Source organism: Periophthalmus magnuspinnatus, chromosome 1 (genome assembly GCF_009829125.3).
Source record: "Periophthalmus magnuspinnatus isolate fPerMag1 chromosome 1, fPerMag1.2.pri, whole genome shotgun sequence".
Taxonomy (NCBI): domain Eukaryota; kingdom Metazoa; phylum Chordata; class Actinopteri; order Gobiiformes; family Gobiidae; genus Periophthalmus; species Periophthalmus magnuspinnatus.
The window spans coordinates 32,650,827-32,668,499 of record NC_047126.1 but is presented as its reverse complement, the minus strand read 5'-3'; the positions used below and the strand labels follow the sequence as shown (position 1 = coordinate 32,668,499).

The 17,673-nt window shown below is 39.4% G+C and overlaps 2 protein-coding genes across 3 annotated transcripts in view; one reads left to right on the top strand and one right to left on the bottom strand.

Moving 5' to 3' along the window:
• The window catches only part of mxd4 (MAX dimerization protein 4), a 147,663-nt gene that overhangs the window by 110,380 nt on the left and 19,610 nt on the right, over positions 1-17,673 (bottom strand). The window contains exons 5-6 of one of the 2 annotated variants that reach the window (XM_055225881.1): positions 15,536-15,698; positions 12,459-12,634 (exon numbers count right to left, since the gene is read on the bottom strand). In XM_055225881.1, coding sequence (XP_055081856.1) covers positions 12,465-12,634; positions 15,536-15,698 — 333 coding nt within the window. In that variant the 3' untranslated portion in view covers positions 12,459-12,464. Of the gene's footprint in view, positions 1-8,181; positions 12,635-15,535; positions 15,699-17,673 lie in introns of those variants that run through there. The other variant, XM_033967147.2, reaches the window with a different exon arrangement.
• On the top strand, positions 102-6,663 carry prelid1b (PRELI domain containing 1b). Its single transcript, XM_033975130.2, has 6 exons — positions 102-256; positions 806-1,010; positions 1,693-1,918; positions 2,511-2,624; positions 2,875-2,953; positions 4,852-6,663. Exons 2-6 carry the CDS (start codon positions 919-921, stop codon positions 4,971-4,973), a joined length of 633 nt encoding a protein of 210 aa, XP_033831021.1. The 5' UTR covers positions 102-256; positions 806-918; the 3' UTR covers positions 4,974-6,663.

Below are 17,673 nucleotides of genomic sequence, written 5' to 3'. Positions count from 1 at the left end.
AAATGAATGTACGCTGACCCGCTTAACGCTTAAAATCGGTAAAATCTACAGATTGTACCATCCATGTGTTTTATTTTGAAATCCAAAGCGGAAGTTCCGCCATGACGCTGTCTGCGGCTCTGTCAGTTCCGTCCGTCTGTCGCATGTTTTCAAAGATAAACTTATTACAATTTTAGAAGACGATTTACTTTTAACGCACAATAGAAATGCAATGGACACGTTTGTGATATGAATCTACTAGTTTATTCGGATTTGGGTAATTTTCTGTGTTTCTTCTCTCTCAGTAGCGTTAGTATGTTTATGACAGGTTCATGGCGTGTTTGTCATTAAGTGTAGATACAGTCATAGATGTGGCCTGTGTCATACATGTGGCCTGTGTCATAGGTCATTAGCAATGTCACTAATAAAACAACGATGCCTTCAAAAGTCAGGGCACTACTGTTCGTTGTAATGATGTGGCGTTATTACACAGCACGTAACGTTAATAATAATAACAACATCTGATACAACTTAATACGATAAATAACAGCCACAGATACTTCAATTTTTAAGTGTACATAAAGCTATAGTAAGAGGATGTTCCACATTAAGCTCTTCTACAAATAGAACTAAGCTAACCTGTATCTCCTTGTGTGTGTCTCTGTGTGTGTTGTGCGTGTTTCTGTGTCTCTGTGTGTGTGTGTGTCTGTGTCTCTGTGTGTGCGTGTCTCTGTGTCTGTCTCTGTATGTGTGTGTGTGTCTGTGTGTGTGTGTGTCTGTCTCTGTCTGTGTGTGTCTGTGTGTGTCTCTGTTTGTGTGTGTGCAGAGCATAGCAGAGCTGCAGTAGACTGTGGATGGAGTCAGCACAGGAGGCTTCTTCTGTAGTTCCCTCAGAAACAGGAGGCGTTCATATCCATCTGGGTCATCCACATCAGAAAGATGGTCAAGTATTTCTGTAGCTACACAGACATCCGGAGTACATGGGATCAAGTGGTCCTTGCTTTCTGGCAGAGGTACCCCAATCCTTTCAGGTATCAAAAAAAAATTTGAATTCCGTGAATGAGAAATAAAAATATGCAGTAAAGTGCACTGTGAACTTTGGATTTGATTAAAACAATGAATGAATGAGCGGTGGAAGGAGGGCAGTAGGTCCATACACAGTACAGGCAGCTGGTGCAGGATTTTGTAAGATGGTCCAAGCAGAACCAGCTACAGATAAATGTACAGAAGACCAAGTCCCCCTTCCCCCACAACCTGCCTGCATAGAGGATGAAAAGGTGGAGACTGTCATGTCCTACTTGGGAGTCTTACTGGACAACACACTGGACTGGAGAGAAAGCACCGACCTGATTGACTGAGAAAGTCCTTTATATTTCTCAGACCTAGCACAAGAGCAATTTGAACTTGGCAAAATGTTTTTTGTGTGTCAGGTTTTAAGAAACTGTTTTTATGCTGTTTTAGGAATTTATTTATCTAGTGATGGCCACTTTGAAATTTCCTTCGAGATTAATAAAGTATCTATCTAGTGTAGAAATGTTTTGTTAAAACTGGTTGTCAAGCATATAAAGTACAATACAAATTTGAGCCATTATTCTCACCTCACATTAGTATATTATAGTATATAGTATAGTATATATGCTGCTCTGCCACCTTTAGCTACAGTGCATTGTTGTGGATTTGCAGTTTACGTGTGTGTTATATCGTGTGTTTCAGCACTCATGTCCTCACAGAGGATGTAGTGTATCGGGAGGTGACTGCGGACGACCGGCTCCTCTCCAGGCGTCTCCTGATGAAGACCAATCGTCTGCCTCGATGGGCAGAGCGATTCTTCCCGTTGGGCATGTCACGCTCCGTCTACATCGTGGAGGACTCCATTGTGGATCCTGTCAACAGGAGCCTGACCACATACACATGGAACCTGAACCACACCACTCTCATGGTGAGGGCAGTTCTACACAGTGTTTGTTACTCAGCCTTGTGGCATCATTTTGAAATAGCTGACAAGAAAGACTACATTATTTCTGCCGAAGTGTACAACACAACACAGTATTTAAATCTTTCTGAAAACAAGAATTAGAAAGTCATGCATCACTTTTTGAAGAGCAAAAACACTGAATCTGCACTATACTGGACACTTTATAACACCGGTCACTTTAATAAGCCACTTTGCACTGTTGTTCTGATGCTGCTATTGTACATATTTTCTCCCTTTAAGTATTTCATTTGATTTTTTTAAGCATATCTTTTTAACTTTGTGCATGCCCTTATTTGTATTTGTATTTGTATTTATTCAGTGTGTTTATGTTGCACTTTTTCACCGTATCAAGTTCCTAGTTTGTGAACTGTGTTCACAGACTATGGCAATAAAAGTCTTCTGATTCTGATTCTGATTCTGAAGCAGAGTGGTTTGCTTAAAGAGCAGTCAGAGTTCATGTAGAGTGTGGCTCACACACTTGAATTATTAAGATCATTAGAATTTCTGTTTTTGATTAAAGCACCAGACATATGTGTTTATTTGTCTGCTTTCCCAGTCAGTGGAAGAACGCTGCATCTTTGTAGACTCAGAGGAGCAGCCAACCGCCACTCAGCTCAAACGAGAAGCCTGGATTTCTTCAAGCATTTATGGCTTCTCCAGACCTATACAGGTACATTTTTTATTGTTATGTCAAAATGCACTGCCTTGCAATGTTTTCGTACTATAACAGTGGACAAAGATTACATTTACATTCTACTGCACCTGGTAAAAGGACTAGACTCAATGCCTTGGATGTTCATTTTTCTTCCCTGGCATATTCCAACATGATGGTGCCAGGAATTATCAGGCTCAAATTGCGGAAATAAATACCATACTTTTAGCAAAATGTTTTTAAGGGTTTATTGTTTTTGTTGTTTCAGGAATTTGGATTGGCTCGCTTTAAGAGTAACCAGGGAAAGGCGATGAAAGGCCTGGAATATGCACTGTCTAATTTACAGGGTATGTACGGTATAGTAGCACCGGAGTCACAAACTGAAGAAAAGAATATGGCACAGAAACATCAAAAATGTTATTTCCTTAGTGCCTCCTCACTATTTTAAATAAGTGAAATAGAGAGAAAATCTTGAACACAGAGAAGAGGCCTTGGCTGAGGTCCCTGGTGCATCGGGCTGTAGTTACACTGGCTGTATGTCGAGCTGAAAGAAAAACACTGTCTCATTGTTGATTTTGCTCTGTGTGGACGGAACGCAGGGATTGGCATCAGTCTGAGTGTTGGGGTAAGTGTGTTAGTGTGTGTTAGCGCGTGTTAGCGTGTGTTAGCACCCAGGCATTGGTCTGCCATTCCACCCCCTGCTCTGGATGTCACATGATGCTCTGTAGAAGTCTGTCACCAGTGTCTAGTGACTAGCCTCTCTGTTTCCCCTGCACACAGAAATACAGGCGAGCAGAGTTACAAAATACAACTCCGCTGCATAAAATTTTAAGTTCAAACTAAGGTAGTTGTGGTGTTATCTGTAGCATAATCCCCTAGTTTCTCTCTAGAAAAGGTTAGACTGGAACCACCTTCCTCCGGTTGAATTTTGTATAAGTAGCTTCTCCCGAGTGTTAGACGAAGAAGTGTTTTTGTATTTCTTTCGGATACAATTATCGGTGATAACTTTAGCATAGCGACACTTACCAGTAATTTAAATGTCTGTTACAAATTGTAGACCTCAGCTGCAGCAGCGTAAACCCAGTCTCGATGAGCATTAGGGACCTGTGGTTTGGTTGTCTGCTTTGTCTTTATCTTGTGTGTATGAAGGAACTGCCTCAGTGAATAGTTCTGGGCAGATGTGGAGATAGCAGATTCAGTGTGAGGGCAGACACAGACTCACGGTGCCGTTTATTAGAGCACAGAATGAAATATCAGTTTGTTGTTGGAGCCCACATGGCACAAAGGGGCGATACGGCAGAGGGTCCATATCTTTATACACAGTCTTCACATTTACATCAGTAATAAAGCCGCTTTAGTCTTATGTAGCACTTTTCAAGACGCTTTACAGTTTCATGCATTATTCATTCACTCCACACTCGGTGATGTAAGTGATTATTGTAGCCACAGCTGCCCTAGGATAGACTGAAAGAGGCGAGGCTGCCAGTGTCCGCCATCTGCCGATCTGACCAGCAGGAACACACACACACACCACATTTATTCTAGTCATTACATGAGATTTCTCTCTACTGTTTGCAGATATGTACCGGTAAATGTCACAACAACAGATTATGTCTTTTTCATAATTATATTATTATTCTGTTTATTTACATGTTATAGTTTCGCAACTTTTTTGGAATTGGGTTTGTACCTTTATCATAATATTCATGCCCGACATGCATGGCTAGCATGACAAATATATTTATGTTATTAAATTAAATTTTCCGCTAATCTGCAACAATGTAAAACATATTACTTTTAGTGGGCGACTCCCACTACAGAAGGTCTGAGTGGTCATGTTTTACACACTATTGTTGCAGGATCAGCTTCATTTGTGTAGGCTTTAAGGACTGAGTACAAATGTATATAGCTTTTTATCTCCCTTTATTATTGCTAAGTAGGTTCAGATACTGTAGTATTGTAAAAAGCTGATACCATAAAGCGAATATTGTGGAAAAATAAATTTCTTTCAGTAGTTCAACTCAAAGATGGCGTCAGAGCAAAAAGTGAGGAGTTATTGTATTAAAAATTTAAAAATATAACATTATCATGATACAGTAATGACAGCACATTTTAAAGATAACTTTGAATTGAACCACTAGAACAGTTCCACTTCCTCAGTATTCCTTGATTGTCATGAGCTCGTAGGATGTCATTGTCTTGTTGGGATGCAGCCTGTGTAACATGTTGTTTGTTGGTGAAACAGGAGAGACGCCCCAGTGGCTGCTCCGGGGCTCCGTGAAAGAGGTGTCGGGGAAGGCTAAAGAGGCGGCAAAAACCTTAGCGACAGCAGCTAGCCCCCAGCAGAAGCCCCAGCAATATGTGTGACCCCCCCCAGGTTCACACAGGAGCAACCCGAGTCACATATAACAGAACTGCTGGACTGGGTGGGGTGAGAGCTCAATGGATGCTGCTCTTTTTCTCATCTTTATTCTTGAATCTCAGGACTGGAGCTTTTGTATGAAATGATCTGGCTTTAAACGTTCTGACTTTGACAAGCATAAATGAGCTGGAAAACGCACACTGCACCATGACCCATGCAGTCCCACATTTTTTATACAAGGTGATTTCACATAGGGCACACTGGCATCTGTTTAAAACTGGTAAGTTAATTGTAACGATTATAAAGAATCTGCAAAATAGAATAGCTGTAAGTAAAAGGCACACAGTGTAACTTTTCTAGTTGAGGGTCAGCCACCTTTTTTGTTTCCATGGAGATGTCATTGCTTTGCCTGGAAATTTACACATTATGGTTGCATTTTTTGAATTACGCTTGTTTGTTAGTTTTGTTTGTTTTTTTACAAATTGAAAAACATGCATTCTTACTGTGCGAACTCGCCTCTCCACAGATCTGACCTGTAACTTGATTTTATGCTGTCACCTACATCCAAGGAGATAAATATATTTAAAGCCATACTGTGGAACACTCCGGGCAAAGCAAAAGAAAAGTGTAATTCTGTCGACAAACATTTTTGTCCATCCATCCATCCATTTTCTTCTCGTATTCATTGCCAGGTCGTGGGGGCAGAAGTTTAAGGAGGGAGTCCCAGACTTGCCCCAGCCCAGACACTTCCTCCAGCTCCTCCGGTGGGACCCCAAGGCATTCCCAGGCCATTGTCCCTCCAGCGCGTCCTGGGTCTTCCCCAAAATTTTTGTCCAGTTGACAGAATTGAACTGGGTGATAACACAGACACTCTGGGCAAAACAGTAATTTCAGGGAGACCAGTAGATGACAGACCCTCCACTGCAAAAGTTACACAGTGTACCTTTAATATAAACAGATGAAAAACAACAATTGACTTTTCAAGAGATTTAGCACAAATGAGTCTTAATGGGGTGATATTGCAACAATTCATTAATGTTTGATTCATTCCCACACAAGAGGAATAGGTTTTTGTCACAAGGGTTACCACTTTTGAGACCTCATTCACTCCCATGTCTGCTCATTTTAATATATATTTGCATGTTTTTTAGGGGGGTTGCGGTGAAACAGGGGGAGATGCTCAGTAAGACAAACGGATTGCCAGAAATTATGAACCACACTATACAAAGCTAAGGGCAGACTTTGAACTGCTAAAAACTGAAATTTTGCATTACAGTTAGGTCATACTTCACTGCCTCCTGCTACTTACTTGTGTTAAAATTGCTTATTTATATCATTATTGTTTTAGTTAGTGACAGAAAGACTTGTGTATGCTATGATTTCACTGGTGGATAGTTTTTTCAACTGTACCAAAGTGACTTAAACTGAAACATCCTGAAGATTTCATGCCTGAGATGAGCCGCTGACTGTTCTACTGTACACGTTCATGTTATCAATGACATTCCGCTATGAAGAGAACTTATTTTCTGCAAGACTTGAAAACTATATTTAATAATGTTTTTTTTTCTTTTTGAGTAATTATTCAATTGCTGTAAAACTGTACAATTTTGATTGGTTTAGAAGGAGAAGTGACCTTTCAAAGCTCTGTGTTGTCTTACCTTTTCTTGTGGAAATAAAATTGATTTAGAGACTTTATTTTGTACGATTTATCTTTTTGCTTCTTTTGAGCACATTTGAATCGTTTTAATACAAGGCTGAACGATTTTGGGGAGAAAAATCACATTGTTTTTTTTTTTTTTTTATAAAGTACTGAGATTGTGATTACATTTGCAATACATGTTTAAAAAGTAGGATTGTGTTCAGAGTGCACGGTGTAAACTACTCCTGGAGCAGTAACATTTGAGACTGAAATATGAACTGAAAAAAAACAACACAAGAATCTGTGTATCATGTGTTCTGTGGAGCTGTTTTAAAGATATCATGTATCAGACAAAGATACAGGACATTACTGAACTAAAGCCAAAGATAAAACATGCGATTGAACCACTGATGAGGCTCTGCTACAGCGACACATGGGAAGAAAATCCAGTGCAATCTTGATGTGCTTCATGTGACTAATGCAGCTCATATAGAGGTGTATTAAACTGAGTACAATAGAACATGTCTGATTAAGATATACACATTTACATTTTTTAATATTGTAAACCGACGCTATGGACACCCTGTATTTTGGGTTCAGTATTTATTTTTCTTTGCAATAGTGGGGAAAGTTTTGCCAAATTTTACGTTGTGATGAGAATAAATAAATTCTGTGGTTAATTATCAGTTCATTCTGCCATTCTTTGTTCCAGCTCAGGCTTTTTAATGATCCTGTCTTTGGTTTACTGGGATTTTCCTGCTTTTTGATTTTCCATATCATCTTTCATCACAATATTTATCTTTAGCAATATATCGTGCTTCAAAATGTGATATGGTGACAGCAACAAACAGATTTCTCTATTTGATATTAGGATATTTTGTTGTTTAGAGAGCACTTTCTATTATTTAATGAGGATTTTGTTGGTATTTGTCCTAAAATAAATTAATTCTTGTTTAGTAGTTTTATGCCTCATTTTGTTATTACCTAGAATGACTTTCTGCTTCGTGCTGTGTGCTTTATTAAAGGTCCTATATTACGCAAAACTGACTCTCGTGAGCTTTAAGCCATGTTACAAAGCTGTTACCTCCTCAAAAACATACTGGAGTTGTGTTTGGTTTCATTCACACATGTTTGACACACAAACTGCAGATTTAGGTTATGTTCTTCTCTCAAACAGAAAACATTCTGTTCCACCTTGTGATGTCATCAAGCAATAGTTTTCAAGTTGATGATTATCTTTTATATTTTGCTCAGTAGAGATTGTAAATTCCAGAGGTGAAATTATCCAAATGATTCTGGTAAAGGTGTGTGGAGTTTACAGTTCACAGTGGAGCACTTCCTGTATCATCACATGATGACATCACAAGGTGGAACAGAGTGAAGAACGCAGCCTAAACTGTATATGCAGGGTTTGTGTATTAAACATGTGTGAATGAAACAAAACACAAGCCCTGTTTGTGATGAGGAAACATTATAACACAGATCTGAAACGGATCCTTTGAGGGTAGTTACAGTGTATTTTTTATAAAGTGTTCCCATTACATGTTTTCTCACAATAACAATTCCAGTGCAAGTTTTATGTATAAAACATTTTAATTACTTTACAATGAGAGAGTACACCATACCTTCAAGTGTGTGCTATTGTATAGCCAGCACCAGGTACTTGTGTAGACACATTCACACAAAATAACACAAAAGGACCTTATATAACATCTTCAGAATGCATATAAGACTTCCACTAAAATAGGAAACATTTTCACAGGTCTCTGGCACAGAACTCTCCCTCTACTTTGCACAGTGCGTTAGCCCGAGCCCCATTATCCTCCCTCTTCTCCTCTCCTACTCTGATTTGCTGGTGTTACATGCAACAATGAAGAAAATACTGCATGGAGACATTGATGAAAGTGTTGTGGTGACCATATAAGTTCTGTTTAAAGCAAGCAAAGTGGTAACTAAAGCGTCTCTATTTGGCATAACATTTTCTATAGACTCTTTGTTTTAGGTAGCTAGGGTTAAGTAAGGACAACTTCAGATTCCATGGATTGGGGAGTTTATTTTATACAGTTTGCTTTTTACACTTGCCACAGGGATGTATTACAGTATAATGTGTTTTATATGACTACACAACTGGACCACTCTTAAAGTTACTACCTGTAAGATGCAGACGTACGACATCATATTGAGGTGACAGCTTTGTTTAACACATCCTAGCTCTTATGTAAGTGTGGTGTGTGTATGTGTGCGCTACTTTCATTAAACTCAATCAATCTGCGCATTAACATTCCCAAAATAGCCCAGTGTGCTTCAAAAACACATTCTGAATAAAAATCTCTTTGCAACTTGAAAGCAAAAAGCATCTCCTAAGTGCGCACTCCCTCTTTATGTCCCCGCTTTAATCTCTGAAGGACTCCCCACTGGAAAAGCCCAATGAAGGTTTATCTTGACATAGATGTTTATAATAAAAATGGCGCCGGTGGCCACTAAAAGAGCAAACAGTCATAATAACTGGTACAATCTCAATTTTTTTGTAAGAAAATAACTTTTACCAAGGCACATCATCAAAAGAATTTCCATAACAACTTTGGAACCCGAGAGACCACATCCAGACGCACTGCATAAACAAACAGCCATTCTTAAAGGGCGCATATTACACAAAATTGTCTCTTGTAGCTTTAAGCCATGTTATAAATCTGTTACCTCCTCAAAAACAGACCTGAAGTTGTGTTGTTTCATTCACGCGTTTGAGTAATCTTTTATTTTTAGTCTGTCTCAAAATCTAAAGCTGTCTAAAGCTCAAAATGTCATCATGAAGTGGTAGTTTTCAACCGCTATCTTAACTTACCTTTTGTTCAGTAGAGATTGGCAATTCCAGGGCTGAAATTACCCAAGTGATTCTAGTGGAGGTGTGTGGAGTTTAAAAACACAGAGGAGCACTTCCTGTATTAACATATGACATCACAAGGTGGTTTTCCAACGAAACATGCAGGGTTTGTGTGAATGAAACAAAACACAACTCCAGGTCTGTTTGTGATGAGGAAACAAAATTATAACATAGATCAGAAAAGAGCGTAATGTGTGCCTTTTAAGTGTGCTATGTATATTTTTCAATGACGCCACTGAAAAATTATAATCTCATTTCAGGCCCTTGACATTTCGTTCTGTCTTTGACTTTTCTCAATGGGAGGTTCTGTGCAAGAGAATCACCATATGCCATTCAAATTGCTCTTTAAAACTGAAAAAGGACATTATTTTTGCTACAACAGTCATGTACAAACCCTGGACATGAATGTAAACTCATGACAAAACAGCTTTTTTTAACCCAATATTTTTTGCCCTCCTGCAGTGTATGGAGAGAGTGCAGATAGGAGGTAAAAAAAAAATCCTCAAAAACAATAAAAGTTGGTCACCACAGAGTGAAAAAGCAAAAACAGCTTGTCTTGTCAAAATACCCACCCTTTTCCCTCCCTTGAAAGCACATGATGGTAATATTGCTGTGTCTTCAGGGTGTAACACTATTTTGGGGGGGACGGACCACGGGGAGGGCGGCGATAACACCTTAAGCTGCCATTGGATTGGTTTATTTCTTTTATCGCTCCTCTCCCAGTGGACTCCAAACACGTAGGTCAACATGTGGTATCAGTAAAAAAAAAATAATAAAACGATGATGATAGGGAATAATTTACTACAGAAGAGCTTCAAGCCCCAATAAAAAGTTTGGATCCCCCTAGTTGACAGTTGGGGGCGACTGGAAGCTGCCATGGGAGATTACCAGTGTGTGGTTTTTGAACAGGTCGGAGGGCGATGCCGAGGGGGCAGATGGGGAGTGGATAAATTCGGTCAGTAGAGGTCACTGTCTCATTCCCAAACTCAAATATTCAACTGAGAATCAAAACAACAGTGATTTCACAACCAAAAATGAACCAAGGTTCAGATCTACTACTTCACTTTCTCTATGCTGTTTTACATACGTACATTTTCAAATCTGAAGTAATCTGTATGTCAGATTCTTAGCTGAATACGAGCTAAAGGAATGGTACAAAATAAAATAGGGCCGTAGGTGAGTTTCTCATAAAGGTCTTCTGTTTGCATGCCCTCTGCGCTGGATGAAGTCTTTTGGTGAGGGGGGCATGGACGCTTTCAGTCTGGTCAGAGCAGGACAACATGGTCAAGGGGGAGGAGTGTTACCAGGGCAACGACCTGAGTAGGGGGTGACAGGTGAAGAGGAGGATGAGGTTGGAGGAGGAAGGCTCACCAAGGCACAGAATGACAGCAGGAGAGTCGCCCAGGGAGAGGGGCTCCCACTCTCCCTTCAACAAGCCTGGCCTCCTGTCCGTCTGTCTCTCATATATAGATTTATATAGATAGAGATATACATAGATATAGTCACTCTTTTTTGTCTTTTCATTACATGAGAACATTTAGGAAAATATAATACAAAATTTAATACAAGAAATATAGACTACACTGGCTAAAATCACTTTAAGTGACAAGTAGCTTCCGTAAGCATCTCTTTTTCTTGTCTTTTGAGTCTTTTGTAGATTTTTTTTTGTGCAGACCTGCCATGCGGGACTGGCTCCTTTTTCCAAGTATTGGGACGCCAAGCTCTAAAGACTTTCAGAGACAGAGAGAACCCTAACATTTCATAACTGGTCAGAGAGCGACAGAGCGCCTCCTCCGTCAATAGTGACTATTGTGCATTAACATCTACATTGGTCATCAGCAGTGCCCAGAAGCTCCAGGAATAGCAGTTAGCAAGGTTGAAGTCCCATTAGTTTTGTTACAGCATAAAACAACTGAAAATGATTAGTTTGAACTAAGCTAGCTAAAAGAGAAGAAATCATTAGAGCTGGCTTCTTTTTTACATTTTCATGTTTTTTCCCACAGCTTTGACTTGAGAATCTGAACACCCGCACACTCTGAAAACACGTCAGCGCTGAACAGAAGTAATCATTCATGGATGAGGCCGATAACACTCATTTTTACAGAGTTAAACATCTCCCCTAACACCTCCTGGTCCACCAGAATCACTCTCAGGAAGACAGGCCTCCTGTGGTTATTGCTACATCGATTCGCTACTGAGAAGAAAAAAAAACACAAGATTTCAACCAATCTTTAGGTAATAGAGTTTAGCTGTGAGGCCACTCTGTTTTCATTGACACAGTAGTCCATCCACACCATAGGGTGGTATAGTGTAGTGGTCAGTAGTGTGGATTAGTGGTTAGGCAGCCCAACCAGAGGGAGACGTGACAATTTGGACAGTAACTGTACATCTATTTACATTTGGATTTCACTGACAGCGCCGGCGCATTTTCAGTTTGAAGCAGAAGTAGCAGCTAGCTACGCCGCCATTTTGTTAGGAAGACACTTTCAAGGTCTGATAGATGCACAGAGGAACAAAGTGCAACAACTATCATTCTTTCTCCAGACCTAGTGCAAAGCAAGTTTTCATTTCACTGCTTAAACCTGATGTCCTGCACATGCATTACTTTACACAGATAAACAAGTCAAAGCTGTCACCACACCACAGATGTCCCCTTTCAAAACAAAACAAAAAAAAGTCCTCTTGCTTATCTGTCAGGGTTTTGTGAGGGCATTGGGAGGGCAGGGCGTGTCTGGAGGTGCAGGTTGAGGCAGGATACATCAGGGTGAGGTAGGGTGAGTGGTTAAATGGGGGAGGGAGGCAGTAGTCGGGGAAGTGGCATGGACAGCCTTGTGTGCTTCTGGGGTAAAGTACCGCTGTGGTGGACCGGTCCTGACTGGGTGGAGGCGGGAGCGGGCAGGGGCATGAATGGGGGCGGGGCGGCGGTGGTGGTGGTGAGGGGGAAGGGGGGGCTGTGTGTAGGAGAGGGGCGGTGGTCTAACAGTGGTGTGGCTGCAGTCTGTGGGAATGTGTGGCTGTGTAGCTGTCACTGCTGGAGCTGCTCTGGAGGCTGTAGTGGTCCTCCTCCTCCTCTTCCTCGACTTCGCTCACACTGTCCACACTGTCCACCTCCACAGGGGTGAACTCCATGCCCTCGATGTCCACCTCTGCAACCAGACCAGAGCACGCAGCGTCTTTGATTAGAACACAATTTTTAACACAACAATGGACTACTTGTATCTAGTATTGTCATAAAACATAAATAATAGTACTTTCTTTACTATTCCCATGAGTCCTTATATCTGTGTAATCCCTCATTGTCCAGCAGGTTCATAGTGGTCCATGGGTGTACACTAGTCTGTGTGTCTTATACTTGTGAAAGATACAGCTCAAGATCATTCTAATGGTTTGTTAGAAGTTTATTCCTGTCCTGTGAATGTGGCTTTTTTAGTATCGATACTTGTTCAAATGAGATTTTATAGGTGCTTACCCACTGTTTGATGTAATGTACATTATAGCTCCAGTAAGAAAAAATACATTACACTGTAAATACTGTAAATTTGCCCACTGTAGTAATACTTCTGATCAACTTTAAAGGTACTATATTACACAAAATGGACTCTTAAGAGCTTTAAGTCATGTTATAATGTTTCTTCCTCAAAAACAGACCTGGAGTTGTGTTTTGTTTCATTCGCACGTGTTTGAGTAACACTTACTCATTAGTCTGACCACATCTCCAAAGCTCAAAATGCTCTGTTCCACCTTGAGATGAAATTATCCAACTGATTCTGCTGAAGGTGTATGGAGTTTAAAAACACAGTGGAAAACAAGAACCTGGCTTAAATATGCAGGTTTTGTGTGTTAAACATGTGTGAATGAAACAAAACACAACTCCAGGTCTGTTTGTGATGAGGAAACAACATTATGACATAGATCAGAAAAACAGCGTAAACATGAGCTCTTTAAGAATGTAAAGCAGCGAGCAGTGTGTTTGGTTTGACAAGTCATAATTATGAATGTGTTTTTCACAGCAGTACAACAAGCTCCACACAGGTTTACCGCTCAGTCCACGAACACCGGCCATTTCGCTAAATTCCACTGCTCTAGCCAATAGCCGTGGATTAAACTGGGAGTTGAGTGCACCATTAACTCGGGGCAGGCATCTAGAGTCTGAGATCTTTGTGCTCCAACTGCTAATCCTGCCCCATTCATAAACAACGCCATGTGTGTTTACTTCAGCCTGGATTAGTCAATACACAGCAACAGTTCAAAACACACATTTTCTGCATGGTATACACGATACATGGGGGATAACTGCTCTCTCCGCCTGATCACAGCAACACAGATTAAACCATATTTACTCGTATACTCTCTGTGGATCATATTAAGCTTTTGAGCTGAACAAACAGGCAGAGTAGACACAACCGCACGAGAAAGACAAAATCACGTTGGCAGCTAATAGCCGCAAGATTTGTTATCGCTAATCTGTGGTGTTAACCTTTGACCTCAGGCATCACCGACAAATACGGTAGGGGCTAATCAGCGGCGGGTTGTTCACTTGTTCACAGGGGTCCTTAGTTTATCAGTGAAAACATTTTTCTCTTGATGATTTGCATGAGGGGGATGTACATTTACATAAAACATTGTTATTTTAAATCCTAACCACATCCAGGCCCCTCTGCAACGAAATGGTAAAGATGTAAAGAAGCACACTGTAAACTGAAATTTGAATGACAAAAAGCATGTTTCAGGTCAGTCATCTCAAAAACTGCTTTTACTGTACTCACTCTCATTACAGTTTATTATTTTTGTATGAATTTAGACGTTGGCCTGCAGATTTCAATCCACACTTTATATAAATGAGCATAAAGGCCACATAGACATGTTTTATGTTACCATATATAAATAGTTATGAGAAAGCAAGAAGCAAAAGCACAATTGTGTATGTATTGGATTGATAGTTAGGAAAAACACAATACTGGGAAGGAAAAAGCTAAACTATTAGATTTGACTTTTGAAAATGTTTGTTGACTTTGCTAAACTTGGTTATTTCAGTGGCTGTCTGGAAATAAATTGTCCTTGAAAATTTAGTAGAAAACGGAAATGTTAATATTGTGTTTTGCATCTAACTTAAAGACCCTATATTATACAAAATTAATTCTTGTGAGTTTTAAGTCATGTTATAATTATGTTATCTCATAAAAAACAGACCCGGTGTTTTGTTTCATTCACACATGTTTGAGTAATCCTGCATTATTAGTCTGGCTCAAAATGCTCTGTTCCACCTTGTGATGTCATGAAGTGATAGTTTTCAAGCTAACCTTTCCTTTTATCTTTAGTTCAGTAGAGATGGGCAATTCCAGAGCTGAAATTATCCAAATACTTCTAGTAAAGGTGTATGGAGTTTAAAAGCGTAGTGGAGCACTTCCTGTATCACAAGGTGGAACACAGTGTTTTCCATTTGAGGGAATATGCAGGAAGTGTGTGTTAAACATGTGTGAATGAAACAAAACACAACTTAAGGTATGTTTGTGATTAGAAAAAAATGCATAAAATAAGAGTAATATGGCCCTTTAAGAGTGTATAGACTCCTTTACGTATTCTAAAACCTTTGTGCAGTTTTTTGCTTTGTCATCAACCGCAAACAAAATTTCTCCATTTGTATATTTACAAATGTTAATCTCTGTGAGCTGCCCATGCATAATCATACTAAAACTAGTATCAAAACTATATTTGAGCAGGTATCGATACTAAAAAAGTCACATTGACAGGACAGAAATGAACCTTTCCTGAATATGTTTAGAATGATCTTGAGCTGTATCTTTCACAAGTATAAGACACATAGACTAGTATACGCCCATGGACCATTATGAACCTACTGGACACTGAGGGATTACACAGATATAAGGACTCATGGGAATATAAAGAAAGTACTGTTATTATTTAATGTTGAAATTCACATTCTATTGTCTAAAGAAATCATCATGTTATTGGAATCTGTACTGAGTACTGTATTACTATCGAGTTTAAAAAGTTAGTATCATGACAGTACTACTTCTGACACCCACCTTGCTCCGAGTCGGTGGAGATGGTGGAGCCCATGCTGTCAGTGCGGATGCGCTCCACAGAGCCGGACACGGACAGTTGCTCCAGGCGCCGTTTGAGGTAGCGGTGCTCTCTCTGCAGCTGCTCCTTCATGTTTAAAGCCTTCCTGTCCTGCTCCTCCAGCTTCTGCACACCACACACCCAGACACAACAACAACAAAGTCACAATTCAGTCTACTGTAATGTAGGGATGTCAAAAGTATCAAAAATCAAACACTAATCGAAAATAGATACAGCGAGCAGGTATCGATACTAAACGTGACATTCACAGGACAGAAATGAACCTTTCTTGAATATCTTTAGAATGATCTTGAGCTGTATCAGAAAAAGTATAAAACACATAGACTAGTATACACCCATGGACCACTATGAACCTACTGGACACTGAGGGATTACCCAGATATAAGGACACATGGGAACAGAAAACAAAGTACTACCATTTCATGTTAAAAATCACATTCTTCACAATGTTATGTTCTTTATGTCCTGAGATGGGGTAGTCAGTTACAGTAACATGTACCTCGTCAGCTACATTCACTTGAGAAAAAAAAAAAAAAAAAAAGTACTTCTGAGTAGAGATTCAACAACCCTAACCCTAGTCTATGTAATCCCTCAGTTGTCCAGGCATGATCCACAGCAGCAGAAAAATTCAACTTCAGTTTAACTTCAGTCTAAAACATTGGTCCAGTTGACAGAAGTGAATTTTTCTGTTGCTTTTATATCGAATTGTTCAAAATGATCCTCACAAGTGACTCAGTAAGCACACGCCACAAGTCCAGCTCCATAAACTCTGATATATTTAAACAGAGAGAGACAGGGTCATTGTGTTTTGATAACTAACACAAAATAATACATTTGTTTTTGCTGTTCAGCCTAAAATGTCTTGATTATATTGAGTTTTCACCACACTTCTACTTCTATTACCGGTAGATTATTATTTTATTGATATATTTTTATTATATGTTCATAACAGTACTGATCGTAATCCTTTAAATGACAAAAGCGTTATGCTGACATTTTTTTAATGATTTTAAAATGTGTCTTTCCTACACCTGAGATATGATTTGTTTTTTAAAATTCCCCAAGTTCAGATTTTTAAGACTTTTTACTTCTATGTGAGTAATATTATTTCACAGGAACATCATTTGAGTATATATTTTTGGCTACTCTGCCCCACTCATCATAACTCAATATTTACTGAGTGACTGATCATGCACAGATACGTTTTAGCTGCTTTTGATGTTCCTAGACACTTGCCTCGTTGTGCGTTGGGGTTAAAATGTGCATATTTTGAATGTGAAAGTTCTGGTGGTGAATCAAGGCGCTGTGACGAACCCTATAGCGAGAAGCAACGCAGATCATTGAGATAAACAGGAAGTGAAGGGTTAAAGCTAGCTGCCTTTGAAATTTCCATACACCACAGCTTAGATTTGAAAGTACAAACTGTGTAACATGTGTGAGACTGTCCAGTGTGGGTAAAGTGGCATTTTTATCTGTTGCTTGTGATCTATGGTGGGGTAAATCCGGTTTAAGGTGTAGACTACATCATTTTTATATATTTTTATTTTTATTTTGTACATATCTGTAAGACACATATTTCACATATTTCATAAAGTTATAACATTTATGAGTGCAGCATCCTAATCCCAATAGTATAATTCATGCATAATCTGTAGTGTATTATTTAGTTTGAAGAACTTTTGCCATGATTGTGTTTCAGATGACATCACAACATTTTATAGGCCAATAATATTTAATACAGATGGGGGTGTGGCTAAAGCGAATACTGTGGAAAAATGCAGGTTGATATTTAGAGAGTTAGTTCTGGGTCTAGTCATGAATCACTCAGGTCCGGTTCATTTACCTTTTGGATATTTCTTATGAATACACAACCAATAGGAAAATATGGCTCTCGCCCCCCCATCTGGGAGCATGACATCATCACAATCTAGAGTCTGAAATCTGAAAAAATTGCAAATGGTGGCGTCAAATTGTTTGGATAGTTTCAATGTATTCTCTTGTCTTACACAACAAATAAAACCAAAGTCTATGGAGAATCATTTGCTTCATCAGCTAAATGCTATTTTTATTTTGAATTTCA

What these genes read in the sequence shown, in the direction of transcription:
- prelid1b (XM_033975130.2), top strand. Translation starts at nt 919, where the DNA reads ATGGTCAAGTATTTCTGTAGCTACACAGACATCCGGAGTACATGGGAT. An exon ending in TGAACCACACCACTCTCATG is followed by an intron (nt 1,919 to 2,510) that starts GTGAGGGCAGTT and finishes CTGCTTTCCCAG; the next exon opens with TCAGTGGAAGAACGCTGCAT. An exon ending in GCTTCTCCAGACCTATACAG is followed by an intron (nt 2,625 to 2,874) that starts GTACATTTTTTA and finishes TTGTTGTTTCAG; the next exon opens with GAATTTGGATTGGCTCGCTT.